The sequence below is a fragment of the Trachurus trachurus genome (genome assembly GCF_905171665.1).
Source record: "Trachurus trachurus genome assembly, chromosome: 1".
Classification (NCBI taxonomy): Eukaryota; Metazoa; Chordata; class Actinopteri; order Carangiformes; family Carangidae; genus Trachurus; species Trachurus trachurus.
This window is the reverse complement of record NC_139891.1, coordinates 6,852,882-6,874,448: the sequence shown is the minus strand read 5'-3', so window position 1 is coordinate 6,874,448 and position 21,567 is coordinate 6,852,882. Positions and strand designations below refer to the sequence as shown.

General features: G+C 40.7%; 1 protein-coding gene across 2 annotated transcripts; it reads left to right on the top strand.

Moving 5' to 3' along the window:
• Window positions 1–14,010: 14,010 nt before the first annotated feature.
• LOC310998011 (uncharacterized protein) lies at window positions 14,011–20,404 on the top strand. Of its 2 annotated transcripts, XM_083987895.1 has the most exons (5): window positions 14,011–14,143; window positions 15,401–15,706; window positions 15,927–15,956; window positions 16,088–16,195; window positions 19,862–20,404. In XM_083987895.1, the coding sequence occupies exons 1-5, from the start codon at window positions 14,095–14,097 to the stop codon at window positions 20,173–20,175; spliced, it is 807 nt and encodes a 268-aa protein (XP_083844021.1). In that variant the 5' UTR covers window positions 14,011–14,094; the 3' UTR covers window positions 20,176–20,404. The 2 variants fall into 2 exon arrangements, with proteins under 2 accessions (XP_083844021.1, XP_083844022.1); XM_083987896.1 differs by lacking the exon at window positions 15,927–15,956 and having other exon boundaries at window positions 15,401–15,710; window positions 16,065–16,195.
• The last annotated feature ends 1,163 nt before the right edge of the window (window positions 20,405–21,567 follow it).

The window sequence follows — 21,567 nt, the reverse complement described above, 5'->3', positions numbered from 1 at the left end:
AAATCCTTCTCAAGTTAGAATGAGAAAGAACACAGGCCTCAAGCAGATGTGCTGCAGTAGCCTACTGCATTTAGTTTGTTTTAATGATGTCTCAGATAAGCAATTCAGTTATTTCATCTCAGTTTGTTTTTTAATTCATACCGCAGTTGTGTGTATGAAGACCTCAGCAGTGCTGGAGGTGAGCGGCCATGTTGGTGGAGAAGTCTCCATCCACTGCTCTGTTCACAGCTCAGAACACAGCAACATGTACTTCTGCAAAGGAGTCTGCTCCGGAGAAAACGTCCTCATTCAGACCGAGACGAAGGGGTCGGCCGTCACACAACAGGGGAGATACAGCATGGAGGTCAACAAAGGAGATGGAGTCGTCAACGTGACCATGAAGAGGCTGAAGAGGGCGGATGCAGGGAGATACTGCTGTGGAGTAGAGAAAACCTTTGATGCTTCGTACCAGGAGATCAATCTCATGGTCCTAGATGGTAAGGTTTCTTCTTATATTTATAAGGCCTCCTGCAGGTAATGGGCCTTTTGGGGATGTGGGTTAGAGCTGTCTATGCTTTTCTGAACTGTAGGAATGTTTCAATCCTCCTGTTGTCCTCCTGGGTCAAGGAAGGAAGGACGAAGGAAGGAAGGAAGGAAGGAAGGAAGGCAGGAAGGACAAAGGGAAAGATGGGAGGAAAGAAGGAAGGGAAAAGGGAAGAAAAGATAGAAGGAAGGAGGGAACAGATTGGGCCAATTGGGTCAAAAAGGAAGGAAGGAAGGAAGGAAGGAAAAAGGATTGTGGAAAGAAGGACGGGAAAAAGAAAGGAAAGAAAGATGGAGGGAGGGAACAGATCAGGTCAATGGGATCAAAAGATGAAGGAAGAAGAAGTAAGGACGAAGGGAAGGAAGGAAGGAAAAAAGGTTGTGGAAAGAAGGAAGGATGGAGGAAGGGAACAGAGAAGGACAACAGGAGGGTTAAGAGTCATTTTCCTCCGTCTGCATCAACCACATTAAGACGGTCAGATGATAATATAAACCCTGCTTTGAGCTCTCGGACATATTTAGCCCGCCAGAATTGTCGTGCAGCAGAGTGCTTTTGTGTCAAGAGTTTGAAGTGATTATATATGCTCCCTGTCTTGTGATGCACTCTTTTAAGCAGTAATGTAGCGACATTGTCACATGAGTGCACACACACACAATACTCCTTGCCAGTCACTCTCTGTCCTGCTCTCTCAAAGCTTCCACTGTTCACCCGGGGTATCGTCCGTCCACTGCTACCCCGCAGAGCGAGGCAGAAACCCAGCCCAAGGCCAGCTCTCATTCCAGCACCCAATCAGCACCAGCAACATCAACAGTGCCCACGACAAAGAAGACAAACCAGCAAACAACAGCCAACCTCACAGGTACAGTATATCACACTCACACTGCCAGTAGCCACCCTACATACCTGTGTAAACATCTCTGTCACAGGCTCTGTCACATTTCTATTTTTATTCAATGTGTGCCTTACATGCAATACTTTTTTTATTTTATTTATTAAATTGTATTTCTATTCTTTTCTGTTCTATTCATTATTGTAGCCTACTGTATGTTTCTAAGCCGTGGGTCCAATGAAAATTTCATTATCTAGTATAATGACAATAAAGACTCTCACTCACTCACTCACTCACTCACTCACTCACTCACTCACTCACTCACTCACTCACTCACTCACTCACTCACTCACTCACTCACTCACTCACTCACTCACTCACTCACTCACTCACTCACTCACTCACTCACTCACTCACTCACTCACTCACTCACTATAGCAAGATGGAAAAATGTGTTCTATGTATTATAACACAGTATAATAACAAAGTGGGCCCCTACCCCCTAACTTATCCAGTTTTTTTTTCTTAGATTACGTATGTATTATCATTTTTTATTTAGCCTACTTTGTTTTGATGCTAATGCAGCATTACTATGAGTACTAGTCAGAATAAATCAGTCATGCAAAGATTAGACTACTGGGGTTTTTTGTGGGCCCCACTGGGCGCTGGGCCCCTAGAATTATCATCACGGCCCTGCTTCACTGTGCAGAATGAAGTATGAGCTCATATTCACACTTGAAGGCTGTTTTCACACTCACCTGTTAAAGGGGAAAAGGTCGGCATACAGTGCACACTGAGAGTGAATGTTTCAGTGAAGCAGGAAACTGTGTTTCGAGTAGTTCAACTTTTGATAATGAACAGCATTTGGATATCCAAAGATTTTGTGTTTTTCTATGAAGGTGAAGCAATAGATGTACATTTTTAAACAATTGAATCTACGCTTTTCTTTTTGTGGGGGAAAGCACATCATAGTAATTATTCGTAAACACATTAACCTCATATATTGAGGAATCGTTATTCTTTTAATGCCATTTTGTGGGAAAACTAATCTTTGAAGAATATATCTGGAGGGTTTGGTTACAAATTATTTGAATGAACTCGGGGTGTTATGTTTTTTCAATTTCAAAATTCTCAGCAGAGTTTCCAGAGTGTATACTGTAGTTGCAATGTCATGTGGTCTGTAAACATGTTGATCTGAGTAAAGTGTAAAACTGGAACCTTTTGTTCCACAATTGGAAACATGTGTCCTGTCTCCATCTGAACCATGAGGAGACATGCTCATCTAGAACGTCTTGGGGCCTGTACTGTGGGGGAATTGCATAAGCTTAACGAATGCTGAGGGAAAGTGTGTGGAGGAGAAAAAATAATTACCACATGATATTAAAGGATAACTATAAGTATCTAGAGAATAAATGTATTACAGATTGAAATGCATGAGCACCTGTCTCTGTTGTCTGCAGATACCACAGTGGTCATCATTGTGTCAGTGAGCCTGGCTCTTCTAGTCTGTGCCCTCATCCCTCTTGTATTCTACGGACACTGGAGGAGTAATGCTGGTGAGGTGACACACATGTACACACAGAAGACATGCATGCACACACATTTACACACAGTCTACTTTAACTCCATAGTGTGTCATCACTGTGATCTGATGAAAGCAGCACATAACATTTCCAAAACTTTTATTATATTTTTTGTTTGGTTTCAGAAGCTCAGAGCAGACCTGAGGGAAACAAGGGGGAAGTGAGTTATTATTCGTTTTGTTCACCAGTTTTAATTTGTATTAAAATGTGTTTTTAGTAATCAAAGTTTTACTGCACATATGGTGATTCTGTTTTTATCAACAGGCTGATTACTGTGAGGAAAATGCAGAAGGAGCCTCCACCCCACACTCAGTGAGGCTGCAGTCTTTAGAACCAGATCCAGAGTCCAGTGCTCAGGATGGCGCCCACTACGCCGCCGTTTACCAGGCACTTGACCCCAAAACTCTGGACTAAGCAGGGTTCACTCTGTCTCTGAGATGATCTCTTTTCTCTGTTTTGAATCAAATAAAGGACAACGTTTACATATATTTTCATGAGACTGCACATTCTTCTGCATGAGAGTTACTTCTCTGTTGTACGTTGGAGTTTATTGTGTGTGGTTTTCTTCCTGTTTGGCGTAGTCGCCTGTCACACACCTGCTTCTTGTCCAGCTGCAGTGTTGTCAGACGAAGCTGCCATTCACTGATGTTTCACCGTCTTTCCACCCCCAGTCAGGTGGGGTGGTGGTGCCCACAAGCTGTCCCCTTTAAAAAATAGCTGGACTTCTCAGCCTCCTCTCCTGGGTCTTTGATTTCCCTCTGGAGCCTCACTCCACAGCATTGTGTCACTGACCTGCTGCCTGACTGGAACAGTTGATGAAGACGGGAGGTCGTCGATGAAAGGTCACAAATTCAATCTCCAGATTGGCTGGATTTAAATCTGGTTGGAAAAATTAAAACATGGCTTACTGAAATCTTTCTCTAAAATAGGCCCCATAGCTGCCCATTGGCCTACAGTGAGTTTGCTTCTCTATACATGCTGCTCTTTAGCCATTTAGCGGAAACATCACAGAAACAGAAGGTACACCGCACAGACAGTCCTCCACCATTGTCTGTGCTGCTGTAAGGTTTTGTTTGGAGGTTCTCAGACTTTAGATTAGATTAGAATTAGAATTAGATTAGAAAAACTTTATTGTCCCGCCAAGGCAGGAAATTCATCTTTGGTCTCACTTATAGACAGAACAGTCAGAACACAAACGCTTGCCAGCAAGGCTTACATAAGACAAAACAAAGTCAACAGCGGTCACATCACATACAGATAGTAAAAATAAAAATAAAATAAAATCCCCTTTACTGTGTCTTGTTTATTATGTAGATGGCATTGGGGATAAAGGAGCCCTTGTAGATCTTTTTCTTTGCTAGAGGAACTATAACGCCGCCCTGAGGGAAGTTGTTCAAATTCACTGTCTCATCTCTAATTATTGACAGGGCTTTCCTTTGTTCAGCGGTGTTATAGAGGCTGTCTAGTGATCTTTGTTGACGGCCAACTATCTTCCCAGCCGTGTTGATGATCCTATTAAGTTTATTTTTGTTTACTTGGGACAAGTGCCCGTACCAGACAGTGATATTAAAAATAAAAATGCTTTCTACCAGGCTGACATACACCCTTTCCAGAATGTGCACCCTGACCCCGAACCCCCTCAATTTCCTGATTAAAAACATTCTCTGACTAGCCTTTTTGTGGATGAAGTCAGTATTATCAGTAAAACTCAATTTGTCATCTATGAGTGTTCCTAAGTACTTAAAAAAGTTAACAATTTCCACAGTCTGGTCACATAGTATCAGAGGGAACGGGTCTGCATAATTTAAAATCAGCTCCTTTGTTTTGCCTACAGTAGCCTATGTTAGTTAGCAATGAGCTGGACACACACCACTGATGGAACTTAGAGACCTGTGCAAAATAGTCTGAAACATCGTCATTTTTGTTAGAAGTGCTGCAGTGTTTGAAATGTCCAACCCTCCCTCAAAACCACTTCCTGACAGCTCTGGGATCAGACTTTCTGTTGAGCATATGATGTGAGCAAACGGCAGAGGGGCCAGCTGTTTGCAGACATTTGAATGCACACATAAGAAATATTAAAAAGATAAATAAAAACATTGAACTCCTAAACTGTCACAAATACCCCCCCCCCCCCCCCCCCCTTTAAATTTAAAGGCTGTGACCAAAATTGTCCCCAACTTGTCACTGTATTATTTATGCATGAAATCATGATTAAAATGAATTACGTTTTTTTTCTTTCCTGTACACTCCCAGGAACCCCCTCAATGATCCCTTGGACCCCTTGGAGAATTTTCATATACAGTATAATATGGTGCTGTAATTGCATGTAGATATTAAAAAATATATATGTAATTGCTGGTTCACAAAATTCAAGGTTTCGTCAGATATCATCAGTGTGATGATCTTTGATATTTTCATGTAACATGAGTGCAAATAATTTAGTGTGGTTTACTGACCTTACTGACACATCCAGTATTATCACTGCAGAAAGGCTGTGGGAGGAGGAAGAGGAGGACCCACAGTCCGAATTACAGTTTACCCAAATCTGTGTGAAAGGTGCAGAGCACGGGACTCTCGGTGACTCGCATGTGAGGTTGCTTTCCTGAAAGATTCCTCCTTGTTTGCTGCATTTGTTCCTGGCTTAGTAGCACCAGCTCTTTCAAAGTTTCTATAATTTCTACATAGCCTACATGAAATGGTGAATATGAACATTTCTATCAGTCACCTCCTGACAGAAGAGGCATCACATCTACGATGGGACATACAATGTGATGTACACCTTTTCCTTTAAAGCAGAAGTAAGCGATCCGGTGGTTTTGGCTAACTTCCTGTCAGCTGATGGAGTTAGCAGTCCCCGCCCTCGTCCCTACGTCACCACATTCACGCGCATCCCTTGGCTGCACAAACAGAGAGGGCCGCCCCTTTATGCTGTTCTCTCTCCTCATTGGATAAAGGTTGTAGGATACAAGGAAAGTTTTCTCCTCGGCTTACAGCAGAGCAGAGTGACTGACAGACCCATGTTTCAGACCAAACACTCTATATAAGTGATTGCTGTTGGAAGATGTAACTATTTAAGACTTATATTAACACAAACATTCCGCCTACTTCTGCTTTAAGACATGGTGCATACAGTCAGCAAACTGTGGAACAACGGTAATTTACTGGCAACCCGGCTAACAGTTATCAAGAAAATACAGTAATGTACTGTAATTCAGTGATTCATATGGTAACATACTCTCAACATAACCTCTTGCTGTTTATTTTCAGGGCAATTGTGTTTCACTTCTTGTCTGCAGACTACAGCATTTGTCTTCCGCTTTCAGTCAAAACCACATGGGTCAGTAGTTGAGTGCTTATATAGATGTAATCTGAGTCCACAGAGGACCAGAGGGGCTCCTGAGACAGTGAGACAACTAAAGAGTATCTGGTCTAAAGAAGTGGTACGTAAGAATGAGGGCCGTCTCTATCTTCTATTGTCTTTTATGTGGTAAGTGTCATCCTAAAATGCATATCTTCATTCAAACATCAAAACTCAATGAAGTTATAACACTTGTCACCTTGTGTATTTTTGGCAGCTATGTGGACAGAAGGAGCTGTCACAAATGTAGAGGGATTCCAGGGGGGGGAACTCTCCTTCCAGTGCTCACATGTATTTGCCAGGAAAAATGATAAATACCTCTGCAAAAATGAGTGTAAAAGATCAGAGGACATACTGGTTGTTGTTAAATCTGGAAGTAGAGCAGAGTCAGGGAGGATAACTCTGGTGGACTCGGGGAACGGAGACTTCACCGTGACCTTCAGTCAGCTCCAGCTGTCAGATTCAGGAAGATACTGGTGTGGTGTGGACAGACCTGGTGTGGATACGTACAATGAAGTAATCTTGATTGTAAAGGAAGGTAAATGCATGTTGTTATTACTAATAATCAGAATAAGACTTTTTATTTTATTTATTTATTTTACTTGATTTCATCTTTCTCTCTACATCTGCATATATTTATTTTGCTTCATGTACTTTATTTGAGTGTTCACATTTCTGCTCCAAGTTGTTAAGATTTCAGAAATATTGTACATTATATTTAGTGTCTTTTCAAATTTTTGTTTCCCAATATTTTTTTTACCTGTGAAACTTAGCAAAAAGGAAGTAGGATTTAGCTGGTTGGGGTTTAGTTACATTTCACAAATCCATTTTCACTTCCAGGGACTTGCCCCAACCAATATTATTATGATTATTGTGAAATGATGATGATGATGATTATCATTATTGTTATTGTTAAACTGCATGTTATTACAGGACAAAGAAGTTCCATACTCCACGTGTACTATAGAGGAAGCTCCTACTTTAATTTTCTTTGATACTTTATACTTTGATCAGTGTTTCCAATTTAATAACAACTATAAAACTAAGGCTTTTTGATACTTTATGTATGTTAATGTGGGATTTCTGGTACAGTTCTGACAACAGTCAGACCTGACACTTCTACCACAAGGATATATCAGGATGTTTCAACCTCAACTGACTCAACATTTGAACAACAAACATCCTATACCAGTGGTCCCACAAACCAGTCAACAGGTAGGAAGAAGGTACAATCAAGTTCTGATAGAAACCATGAACAAAATGTATGGAAAGTAATATTGGATGCTGCCTTACAGCCTCAAACTGCACGATGGAAGGGGAACCAGTTTCGAGCACAAGTGAGAATCTAGCTAATCATTTGCTTGGTCCATGAATATCCACTGGTGACTGGACTAACTGTGGCTATGAAATTGTTGAGCCAACTGTCTTTGTCTTTGGACAGGGACCGTGTTGTATTCTGCTATTGGGGGTGTTTTCACTCTCACTGTTTTGCTGCTGGCAATCGGATGCAGGAAGCGCAGGGAAATCTCAAAACCTCGACCACAACTTTGCCCCGACAGCACAGATGCTGTCTATGAAGGAGAGGTACAGTAAGAGACACAAAGTGGAGATCCACACATCTTTTCACAGGACGACACTCTTTCCAAAGAAACATGACAGCAAAATAAAATTTAAATGCCAATGACCAAGTTTCTCTTCCTGGTTTCCCAGGACCACTACTGACCACAATTGTTACTTTAATTTAGAGCAACATTTGACATTTGAGGGAACAACCCATATCCTTTTCAAAGTGTTTTTCAGAACAGATATTTTCACTTGCACAGCACAGGTATTAGTAATATTATAAATGGCTTTGTTTATTCCAGAGTCTCAGTAAATCATGACAGTGAGTCAGCATGAATAGATACCAGATTGAATTACATGTTTTGCTGCTGAATACAATACAATTACATTAATCCCAGTAAAAGGCAAAACACATGGGAACCTAATGATTTTTCTCTCTTCTACAGATTGACTGTGAGTACGATACCATTGGCGAAGTGTCCATTCAAACCTTATCTGAGAGGAGCTCTGGCTCTCACCATCCAAAACAGGATCCACCAACATCTGCATCAGCAGGAGCTGAATGTAGCGCCTCCGTTCATATCTATGAAAACATCTGTACGGATACAGCAGGTGCAATATATTCAAACATCCAAAAAGATCATCGTCTCACCTCAAGAACACACACTAAGCTTTTGCCACCTGAGATACAGCTAAGAACAGGTGATACCTGTCTTGGAAAACACTCAAATAAACCAACAGCAATGGCTGTAACCAAACCTAAACAGAGCCGAGCCAACAATGTGTCCTCTCACTCCAGATCCTGCTCTGATCCCACTAAGTCAAGGCCTACATCACTTTGGTTTGGTTTAGAGTTATCAGGAACAGTCTGAGTTCATCTCAAAGATGATACATGATACATAATCAATGATTTTTATGGCCATTAATGGACTGCTGCTCATCGTGCTCTGCTTCTCCACTCATTGCTAAGCAATTATCCTTCACTTAAGCATTTTATTCAAGAAGATGTGCTGAGGCCTGAGGGTGTAGACTGTGTGTTCCTACAGAGCTGTCCGGTGTAGGCTCGATACGTAATTGTTACTAGAATTACTTTAAAAGTTTCTGAATTTCTTTCTCATACTTTTATTGAACAGGAATAGAAAATGACAACGATGGTGGCACAAGTTAAAAACAGGAATTATCCTATATTATCGTCGTGCCAAAGCTTGAAATGTTCAAGAGACTCCTAAGATTTTAAACTGTGAAATGATATTTGGTTGCATTATGTGTTGAGGTGTTGAATGTAGTAGGCCATGATCTTTGACATTCACTTCAGTTTTCTATCTTTTGCTATAGTTTGAGTGTTTTTTCTTTTTTAAATAATAGTGATTTATTATGCTAGGATGCATATGTGATTACAGATGTGTTGCAGTTGTTTATAAGGGGCCTGAAACAGGCTGTAATAAAATGTATTTATGGATGCTGTAATACGATTTGCATTTGTGGGCTGCAAAGCTCAGATTAAAGGTTTAAGGGTGACTCCTAGTGTTCATATCAATCATTGCAGACAACTGAACACCGATATAACTTCTCAAATAAAAGATTCCTACACATTAATGTAAAATTGTTAAACATAATGTTTTGTTATTGATATGCCATATTGATCATTAATCTCATTCTCAGTCACTTAAAAGAAGGGATGTTGAGTAATCACTTGTTTGTTTGATAGTAATAAAAGACATCCCAAATTTTCATTTGGATAGTTGGTTGCCTGCTTCAGTCTTTCACAATAAATCAGTCTATAATATCTAAACTTTTACCTTTTATTTTCAAGTTCCCACAATATCACTGGAATGTTGAATACATATTGGAGCCTGTTGTTATATGGATCACATGTTATCAAAATGGATCTTAAGATACAGATGATGATGGTACCACTTTTTAAAAAGCATAGCCTACTGTATAGAAAAAATCTTGTTTGTGGTATCCTGGTGAATATTTAGCCTCTTTTAGCTCTGTGTTTTTGTCTCTAACAACTCCTGGCTCCAGATCAGGCTCATAAACAGCTAAAAATGCACCAAAGATAACTGAAACAGCAGCTGTGGTAAGAGTAATTCACACCAGTGAGGATGTAGGACGTACAACTAAAACAATGAGATACATCAGAGTCCAATATGAGTACAACTAACCAACCAAGAATATTTTATGAAGTCGTTGTTCCAGTATCAAAATAATAACTTGGGGCAGCTTTAATTTCAAATTCATTGTTTTGTAAGGGTTATTTTAAGGTTAAAATAATAAAACATGTGTTGGAACCCTGTGAAAAAACCCTTTAAGGTGGTGTTTGTCCTGCCCACACCTACTCAATGGGAAGTAGCACCAGATACCATAAGTACAGTTTGTGACTTACAGACGATAGTGGGGGAAAAAAATCTTAACACTGATTTCTGGATTAACTGGTGAAGCAAATTGTATTTCTGAAGACACACAAAGGTCAGCTTTTAAGGCACGTACCTCCTCGGAATTTCGATTTCATTGGCTGAATATGTTATGTGGACGAGTTTGTTTATGAAAGAGGAAGAGGTTTATGAACATGAACATGAGAACATGTGACTGACATACAGTCGCAATCTTTAGTCCAGGTTGCCGCCACCACGTTGTGCACTTGGGAGACAATCTGACTGTGGGGACTGACGGTAAACTGGGAGTGATGGGAGCAAGCTGGATCTTGTGGAGAACAACTGTATCTGTCATCATAATTTTACTACAAATCCAAGGTGAGCTTTTTACACATTTTGACCTTTTACTCTGATCTGATGGAAAAAAAAAAAAAAAAAAGATCATGCAACTAACATAGTTTATTTTGTCAGCTTTGACCAGTATGAAATTCACAAGTGTGACTGGTGTGGAAGGTCAAGCATTTGACTTCAGATGTGAGTATCCAAATGACTTGCAGAGCAATGCGAAGTACCTCTGCTCTTCTGACAGCGGCAAGCCCCTGTTACGGACAGAAAAACAAAACCACTGGGAGAAAAATGGACGTTTCTCTTTGTACGACAACACCACCGCAGCCTTCATCCTCATCAGGATTGAAAATCTTGTCCCAGAGGACAGTGGGACATACACTTGTGGGGTGGACATCAGCAACTACCCCGATAACATCAGTTATGTAAAACTGAATGTCTCTCGAGGTACAGTAAGTCTTATGTTTCTCCAATTTTTCCATATTTCACCTACATGCACATCGTGAAATCTGGATTCTTTTCTGGTTAGTGATTACTTTACAAGGCAGATGCTGTTGTGTTTATCTGGCAAGCTGTTGCCTTATGTAACTGGGCTGATTCAAAATCTACCTGCTTTTACAACCAAAATGTTTTGTTTGTGACATTTTGTTCTGGGATGTCCACCTGGTGATTGTGAACTGATAATTTCAGGACATGCAGTAAATGAGAACTAAGCCAAGTTTCTTTTCTCATGCTGTACATGTTCCTCTTTTATCAGCTTTCCATTTCTATATAAATGCTAGGCTACTTCATTTAGGTGTTACAGATGTCTAAAATTAGATACGTGACTATCTGTAAACTTACAATCTTTTTGGTGCTTTTTGACAACAGCAAAACCTCCAGAAAATCTCACACATTTCAGTAAGTAAGCTCTAAGCAGTGCATCACGGTCTCTCTGGCTGCTCAGTTCACTTGAATGTAACAAGTTTGTTTTGGTATTTTTATGTTTCAGTAACTGCAATGCCCATCTTTCCAAGTGACCGCACCGTTGACAGTGAGTGATTTTTGTTTTTCCACTGGTATTCATATTATTCATGATGCTCTGTGTGTGTGTGTGTGTGTGTGTGTGTGTGTGTGTGTGTGTGTGTGTGTGTGTGTGTGTGTGTGTGTGTGTGTGTGTGTGTGTGTGTGTGTGTGCGTGCGGGGGGGGAGGCGGGGGGGTCCATTGCCAGGTAAACTTCATTTGTCGTTCTTTCCTGTAGAGCTCCACATGCAGCTGTTCCTGACTGCAGTGATGTGTGTGGCAGCCATTATGTTTGTGTGCCTGTTTTCACTTTGTCTTCTGTGGACTGTTAAAGTCCAGAGACCAAGCCCAGGCAGGAACAGAGAGGTTTGTCCTTTTGGCATTTTTCTTTTTTCTTTTTTAACCTTGATCAATTAGGTCAAAAGGTCAATTTATGAAGAATTTGGGTTTTATGATCATTTACTGTACCTGCAAAACAGCATGCCCATCAGCTCCAGCTGTGCTTGTGTTCACCTGTTCGAATCAAAGAAAAAACACGCACTCTCCAAAAAAAACCTTAAGGAAAAACTTAAGAGGTGCACGGCCAAAAATTGCACTGAATCACAAGTGGAATCACAGATATTAGACAAATATTAGAAAAATTCGAAAAATGCATCATCAAGTGTTCAATTACAATATACCCAAGAACGCCATACGTAGGGTTATCATAGGTAAATAGAACAATAAAAAAGTTTTTTTTTTTTATTGTTCTATATACCTATGGTACTTTAGACGTCTACTTATGGGTTCTTGGTATATTGTAATTGAACACTTGATGCGTTTTTCTAATTTTTCTAATATTTGTCAAATATCTGTGATCCCACTTGTGATTCTTTATTAATGCTGCTTGTACGACTTCATGGTATTGAGTGATTGACCAAAGCTGCGTGTGTGTATGCTATGTGTATGCTACAGTACATCACTTCCTGTTGTGGTGTTGTGGAAACCGGTCTGTGTGTTGTAAGCGCTGACGCAGTTTGCAATAAAAAGTCAATAAGAAGGACACGAGTGCTGCTGGCCTCTCTTCTTCTTTTTGTGTTCACCTGTTAACATGCACATTAACCTGCTGACATGCTAAACCAACATGGCAAACACAGTAAACAGGTTTATACGTCTTCAACATTAGGGTTGTTTGGGAGCATGTTAGCATGTTGATGTTAGCACTGAGCTGCCAGCCTGGCCGCAGACTATTAGTTTTGTTTGCCTATTAAAAGTAGCACATAACAAACTGAGAAGCAATTCACCATCAGCAGGTTTCTGTTCTCCTCGCAGGCGTCCTCTGACTACGAGACCATGATGCCTGGTGTGGGAACTGAGCCTGAACTCCGCTGCACCTCTTTTGCTAGAGATGGTGCTGACCTTTCACCTGCTCCGCCACCACCTGACCTCTGCTCCCACTTCACCTCAAAGCAACGGGAGTCTGCCGTCACTCTCGGCCTCGGTGAATATGTTGATGTGGATGCACTCGGGCACATCTGCCCTTACCAACATCTGGATCTCAGCCAGTTAGAGGAGCACGTCTATCACAGCCTCAATGGAAACAGCAGTCCTAAAGAGGGACGCCTGGGAATCAAACAGCAGGTTAACTGCTGATATGATTTATTTACGACTTGGGTTGAGGTTTTGTTTCCTTCACAATGAATTTCTCTTCAAGGCTTCAGTAAACGAGAATTTATTCTTTAATGTGCATGGATTTAAAGCAGAAGTAAGCGATCCGGTGGTTTTGGCTAACTTCTTGTCAGCAGATGGAGTTCCCGCCCTCGTCCCTACGTCTCCACATTCACGCGCATCCCTTGGCTGCACACACAGAGAGGACCGCCCCTATATGCCGTTCTCTCTCCTCATTGGATAAAGGTTGTAGGATACAAGGAAAGTTTTCTCCTCGGCTTACAGCAGAGCAGAGTGACTGACAGACCCGTGTTTCAGACCAAACACTCTATATAAGTGATCGCTGTCGGAAGATACAACTATTTAAGACTTATATTAACACAAACATTGCGCTTACTTCTGCTTTAAGAATTGACCGGTACAATAGTAAAGTAGTTGTTTTTTTTCTGTGTTTATGCTTACTATTTCTAGATGTAAATGTACTGCTTTGGATGACACAAATAAAGAGACTGAAAACAGATGCCACAGATGTAACACATATACCTCAGGAGCCATGAAGATTAGTGTGTCACTGTGAATAATGATAAAAATCACCAAAATAAACAAAATGTTTCTGCTGCTTTACTTTTTCCTCACCTTTCAAGCATTTACTTTGACACAGATGGGAGATGGGTGGGAGCTTTTACTGTGTCTCGTGTGTTTCTGAGTGGTTAAGGAGAGAGGGGAAACTGCTAGACACAGGAAGTGCGACAATAAAGAGGAACCAATGGGAGATGCAGTGTTGAAAGTAACTTGCAGAGACTTACAAAGACAAGAACTTAGGGTTGAGAAAGGGCAAAGGAAGAGTGAAAAACATATCAGCTATATGAACACCATGGAGGAGATTTTACTCATTTTTGTCTTTCTTGTCAGAGGTATGTTTCCTGAAATTTATTCTTTCTTCCCTCTGTGTTCTTCCTCTACCTATGTATGACCTTTGTGGTTGTTACCTTTCTGTGGTGAACCTTTTACTGTAACTCACCTTCCTGTCACTGTAAGGTTAGAGTGACCAGCAGTCGACTTCCTGCTACTACTGTAAACTATGTTGTCTTTTAATGCATTTTGAGAGTTTGAGATTTGTAGGTGCTGTTCAGTGAGAGTGAGAGTAAGTGAGAGAGAACCTCTAAAGCACCTTCTTACATTACAAGATTAACAAGATTCAAAATTAAAGCTGCTTCTCGGCAGTGGTCAGGGCCAGGCAATTTTGGACAAATTTAGGCAAATCTGAGTAACGAGACAAAATAGAAAAACAAGAAGAACACCAGCATTATAATATCCATTCTGGTTCAGCTGAGATTTGATCTTACAACCTTTGACACTTTAACTCATTGAGCTAATTGGCTATAAATGAGACCAGTGGCTTCACAAATAGACTAAGCGAGACACCAGCCAGGCAGCAGTTGTCAAGGCAGATTTCAAAAATTGTCAAAATATCAAAAATGTTGTTATCAAGACTAAAATCTGATAATACATATACTGCATATTGACAGCATAGAAATGTTGGTGATTTATTTTTGACAATAAGTGTTTTGCTTCATAAGAAAAAAAATCTAATGTTTAAAAATGCCATTCTTACATTGACTGCAGTTGTTCCTATGAGAGCAGAATTTTTAATGTTTTCAAAAATTAAGTTTTTGAGATAAAATTCTGATATTTGCTAAACTTTATCAACCATGACTCCACGTTTGTCTTTTTTCAGGCAGATTGAAAATGTATTTAGTAAGAATTGGCCGGTATGTGTTTACAGTCTGTTTACAGTCAAATGTTTTCATGCACTATAGCCTACATTTTTCAATTATCAAAAAGCCGGGTGGTAACTTTGTGGAGGACGGTCTGAAGATGTAGCGTAACAAATTTGGTGCCAATTAAGCAAACATTGTTTGACAAGAAAAGTTTACTAAGTTTTACAGTTTTTGAAAAAAAAAAAAACAGTGATGAACTTCATAATTTGCAGTTCAAGTGTATAAAAGTTTCTAAAGTATTGGGGCTACATTTTAGTGAAAGTTGCAAAACTATAGCACGTGTGGTTGGTTTGAATTCTTTAAAGTTTTTTTTAAATTTAAATGCAACAGCTGGTTGAAAACAGAACAAAGATCTGACCTGAATTTTGTTGCTGTGTGTGTTTTGTGTAGGATTATGGGAGGCAGAAGCCATCTCAGTAACAGGAGCGCTTCACGAGGAAATCAGCATACAGTGCTCTCATTCAAACGCACAATCCAACATCAAATATTTCTGCAGGGGAGCCTGTGCCGATGAAGATGTCCTAATAAGAAGCAGAGAAACGGACTCACAGGGGAAATACAGCATTAAAGATGAAGGAAACACATTCTTTGTGACCATCAATGATCTGACAAAGGAGGACTCAGGACTTTATTGGTGTGGGATAGACAGAGTTGGTGTGGACACATACACCAGGGTAGACCTCAAAGTCGTAGAGGGTGAGTTTTTACCATTCTGTATAGAAGTGGCTTTTATGAAACCGTTATGGCTCATCAATTTCAGAATGAGTTCTTTTGCATTATTTCCTCTCATCACCATGTGGTCAGTATTTCACAACACTGTCTCAAACTGGGCCTTCTCTTTTTTGTTGCCACAGACAACCATAGTGGGAAATGAACAAAGTGATTATAATTATTATTCTCATTTCCTTTTTTACAGGCGATGGCTTTGACTCGCAGTCAAATCCAGGTGAGGCAATTTATACAAAAGCTTAGTGTGTTCATATAAGGTGATGTCTTGGTGTGTGTGGATATGTGTGTGTGAGAGACAGAAAGTCCTGAGCGATGCATCCAAGAGACGATATGCTGCCTCTCTTTCAGAGACGCTGGTGTACATCGGAGTAGGCCTCGGCGTGGTTGTGCTGGCTCTGGCGACAGTGCTGCTGATATTCTTCAAATGCCGAAACGGAGACATCAGCGCATTGACAGGTATAAAAAAACAACAAATTTTTCAAGATTATTTTCACAATATGATATTAAAAGGAGCTGTTGGTAGAAAACACCCAAAGTCACCACTACAGCAACAACAGGCACCTACCAGCCACCTGATGACGCTCTGAACAACTATCACAGATGTCTATGGCAACCACTTAGCAACCACTGAGAAACACAGTAAGCTGTAGTTCCCAACCTTTTTAGGCTCGTGACCCCATTTTGACATCACAATTTTCTGGCGACCCCTGATCATGTGCAGTCATGTAATCAAGGCCGTCAATCATGCTCATATATTTTTAAATGCTGCATTTTACTTGAACTCGATTTATATTTGAGAAAGTGAAAATATAGAATACAGAATAGTTTAAGATTGTGTGTGGTGTTTTTAATCATAATTTAAAAAAGAATAGTAATTAGTTAAAAGAATATTTTATCAGTAATTTTTTTTAATATCAATTATTAGACATTTCAGGCGACCCCATTTGAATTCCAGGTGACCCCATGTTGGGTCCCAACCCCAAAGTTGAAAAACACTGCAATAAGATGTTATTTGTTACTGGCTAGCGGCTACAGGACTCAAAGAAGGTGAAAGATACTGCTGCATTTTCTAATTATAAGACAATACATAGTAATTTATCAGTTGATAAGACATACATACTGAGGTAGGAATATAAAAAAAAGTAAATATTTAAATCAAGAGAGAAACTTACCTTGATGTTCTTCCAAGAGTTTTGGATACACCTCTGGTGGTTGCAGTACATGGCATGCGTGGGAAACCTCTATCCAGCAGTCTTTACAGCTCTATGCAACCACCCAACAACAAACTCACACCTATCTTGACACATATCTGTCACCTTCATATCTGGTTGGCAGTCAGCAACCATGGAGTAACAACTTTGAACACGTGGCAGCTATTTACAAGTTATGGCTGTTCAACCCACACCAATAAGCCACATCACTGTAGCACATGGCCACCATAGTAGAGCTAGTGTAATTGTAATCATTTTGATTTTGCCCATTCATTCTGGCTTTTAAAGCAGAAGTAAGTGATATATTTGTGTTAATATAAGTCTTAAATAGTTATATCTTCGGACAGCAATCACTTACATAGAGTGTTTGGTCTGAAACACGGGTCTCTCAGTCCCTCTGCTCTGAGCCGAGGAGAAAACATTTATCGTATCCTACAGTTTTTATCCAATGAGGAGAGAGAACGGCATGCAGGGCTGTGTGTGCAGCCAAGGAACGCCGTGAATGTGGTGACGTAGCGACGAGGACTGTTATGGTGCGTTCAAGGAAACTCGTATTTTTCCGACCGTGAAGTGGTACCAGTTCGATCTGGTACGAGTTCACCGGTCGGAAGTTACGAGTGGCCGTTATAGTGACTTTCACCGGTAAAACAGGTCGGAAAAACACTGCGAGTGGGTTGCCTGGAACGCTACAAAGTCGTAAGTTGTGACTTGAAGCTGTAATTTACGATTTCAAAAGCCTGCCTGGAACGCAGCATTAGCGAAAACGACCGGACCACTTACTTCTGCTTTAACTAATCGATTCTCCAGTTCCTGATGATGTGTAATTTTATAAACTTGAAACATCCTCACATTTTCATGTTCAAAATAATCCCCCAGCAATTTTCCCACTCTTTTTACTGTAACTGTTATCTGCTGGGATGTCATGACAACACTAATTTTAGGCAGCTGTGGATGTGGTAGCTGACAACAGAGAAGTGGGAAAGGTCTGTGCACGGTGTCTGGTTTGTTTGCAGAATTACAACTGAACCAAGGACCAAATATACAAAAGTCAAACCCTGTGTGAATGTGCTGTAACAATGATGTAGTGATTTTCAAGAAGTCTTGTCACAAGTGCAATCAATCACACAGGAAACTGAAATACAGTTGTTGCACAAATGTGACACGTGCTATTTTTTTTTAAAGAACAAGAAAAGAAAGAAAAGGGTTTTTTGCAGCTATAACTAATTTGCTGTCTTGTTAGGAATAAATAACAGGTTGTTTATTTCAGAGAGTTTTTCTTGTTTGAATGGATCACGTAAGGATAGAGTGTGTCATGTGCTGGACAGATGTTTTTATTTTTTACTTGACTGTTTAAAACAAAATGTTGGGGAAGGGCATAATGCAACAAATATTCAATGTCATGTTGTATTTTTTATTGTCATCATGTACTCATTTGGCATTTGTTTATTTTTTAAATGCCAAATTACAAATATTGAGTGTTGATCAGAAAGTTGAAAGCAGAAGTAAGCGATCCGGTGGTTTTGGCTAACTTCCTGTCAGCCGATGGAGTTAGCAGTCCCCGCCCTCGTCCCTACGTCACCACATTCACGCGCATCCCTTGGCTGCACACACAGAGAGGACCGCCCCTTTATGCCGTTCTCTCTCCTCATTGGATAAAGGTTGTAGGATACAAGGACAGTTTTCTCCTCGGCTTACAGCAGAGCAGAGTGCGACTGACAGACCCGTGTTTCAGACCAAACACTCTATATAAGTGATTGCTGTCGGAAGATATACCGTAGATGACCAAATAATCGCCCGCGTGCAAATACGCGCCTGTGCTCTAATAGCCGCTGGGGTCCGACCTCATTTGGCATAATAAACGCTGGTTCAATTAAACGCCCGGGCGATTAAGTGTTTACCATAGCCATGCACAGAAAACAGCGCTTCACCGGCTCTCACCTCTTCTGTCAGTCAGCCCCTCCTCTCGCTCTCTCTCTCTCGCATGTGTGACAGTTGACGGGTCCTGTCACTATGCCTCCAATTGATCATGTGCCCTGGCTACTTGGCCAAGGGGATGTCCCTTTGGGTGACTGGCAAGCGCGCATGACTCTTACCCGGGAGGTGCGGGTTCAATCCCCGCCCGGGCCCTCTTCACCTTGCCACATTCTGGCGTTGTTGGCAGGATCCATGTAGCACTAGGGGTGGGTCCATGGATTCCTAATGTGTGGCAGCCTGCGCGGAAGCACGAGGACGTGCTTGTGAAAAGAGGGGGAGAGATGTGACAGTTGACGGGTCCTGTCACTATGCCTCCAATTGATCATGTGCCCTTTGGGTGACTGGCAAGCGCGCATGACTCTTACCCGGGAGGTGTGGGTTCAATCCCCGCCCGGGCCCTCTTCACCTTGCCACACATGCAGGCGCACACACACACACAGACACACAAACACAGGCGCGCTAGACTGAGGGATATAGGGATATAGATAAATGCGCTAATGTACAGTGTTGAAATTACCGCGATCGACCCCCCTTTCCATTATCATTCATAACACTGCTCTGATCAGCTCCCTGTGTCGCGGTTACACAGACAAACTGTCTTTTTATTTATTGTCTGATGTCAATAAAGATGCGTCGGGGGAAAAGTAGTTTTGTTCGAGTGGTTCTATGGTGACCTCTTCGTTCTTTGCATGATGGTTTGGTGCTGCTCATTGCAAAAATAAATTGTAGCCTGTTGCAAATACGCGCCTGGTTCTTATAAACGCCTGGGGTCCACGTCGATTTAGCATATTAAACGCCCGGGCTAATAAATGGTCATCTACGGTAACTATTTAAGACTTATATTAACACAAACATTCCACTTACTTCTGCTTTAAAGTGAAAATGTAGTTCATTTCACAGCGATTTCACATGTTCAATGTATCCTCTCTCCGAACAGGAAAGGACCATAACACAGTCTATGCAACACCATGTCGTCAAGATGCACGCCATATTGCCACTTCCTCTTTACCAGCCAATGAGGAGGAAGACGCAGATGGCAGGCCGAACAGCGTCAGAGACGGGGACGGGGTTTTCTCCAGTGTCACCGTCTCATCAGAGGCTCAGGACCAACCGGTCGACCTCTTTTACTCCACTGTCTCCATCACTACACATGCAGACAGCAGGACCGCCACACCTCGGCCTGCAGAGGTCACCTACTCCACCATCGCAGACATGTCAAAAGATGAATCAGCAGTTTATTATAATGTCTGAACAACAGCAAATACTGTACTCTCTGCTCACAAACAGTATGTTTCTAAGGCAATGTTTCCATGTTATTAAGGCAATGTATCCATGTTATTGTAATTGTATAATTATTTTAATATTTCTGACTTAATTTACGCAGGACAGATATTACTGTACCAGAAAGAAGTAAATGACAAATAACCAAGAAATCAAAAATAATTTATGAAAGTTATTATAGTACATAATTTCCACTTAATTTTAGAGGTTTTGTTTTACAATAAAATAAAACTGCAAAACCAATATATAGATTTTCTTCCCCTTCCTCACTGAGCATAGTGAAGAAGTGAAACTTGTAACACCCACCCTGTGTGTACGCACACACACACACACACACACACACACACACACACACACACACACACACACACACACACACACACACACATGGAACTCACAAGGTCACAATGTGTTACAGTAATTGCACTCAGATGTGACCAATGCACCCAGAAGATGAGACTAATTCACATCTGCTTAAAAAAAGACAGTGTGTGGATAAATATATCATGTCTCTCAGGATGACTATGGTAAAAACAACCATCTAATTAAAACCATGGGTAAAGAGTTGGCACAAAATATGAAATGCTTATTTGATAACATTATGAAAAGAATCCTGCAATTAAACCAGCTATAACCTGACCCTGGAAAATGGACAGATACTAGACTTCATACAGATACAGATACATACAGATGACTTTATTAGGCACAAGGCAAGTTTATTTATGTCACCTTTCAACCCGTTAAAATTCACTGGCCTGTGGGTCCCATTGCTTCTAATGCATGCTGGGTTTTAAGTGCTTTACATTGGTCCAAAAATCATTGACATGACATACATTTGAGAATATATTGAGAGTCGAAATTGACTGAATGAACTTAACACATTTTAAATTTAGATTTGCAATTGTCTCAAGTTTTCCCATAATCAACATTTTCATCACAAATGTGACTTTCGGGAAGAAACTTGAGGCTTCTTCGGGTGTTGAGTAGCTGTACAGTACAGACTTAAAATTTACACCTAGGACTTGAAAAAGCTGTTCAAAGTCAACATAGTTACCATGACTAGGTCAAACTTTAAAATAGTGCATTTAAAATGGCTAACATATCATATACTGTATCTGTACAAATTTATAACCGTACAGTAAAGCAGGTTTTGAGCTTGCTCTTAATAGCTCCTGATGACTTTGCTCGTGACAAATGTATTAGGACATTTAAATAGATGATCATGATGAAATGGAGCAAAATTAAATACTACTCTAAATATGACTCAGCACTCTCTATCTTATCCCTCCATTTCACACTTGCTTTCTGCGGATAAAGACTCACATCCTCATTTTGAAGAGCAGATGTCTCAAGCTATATAAA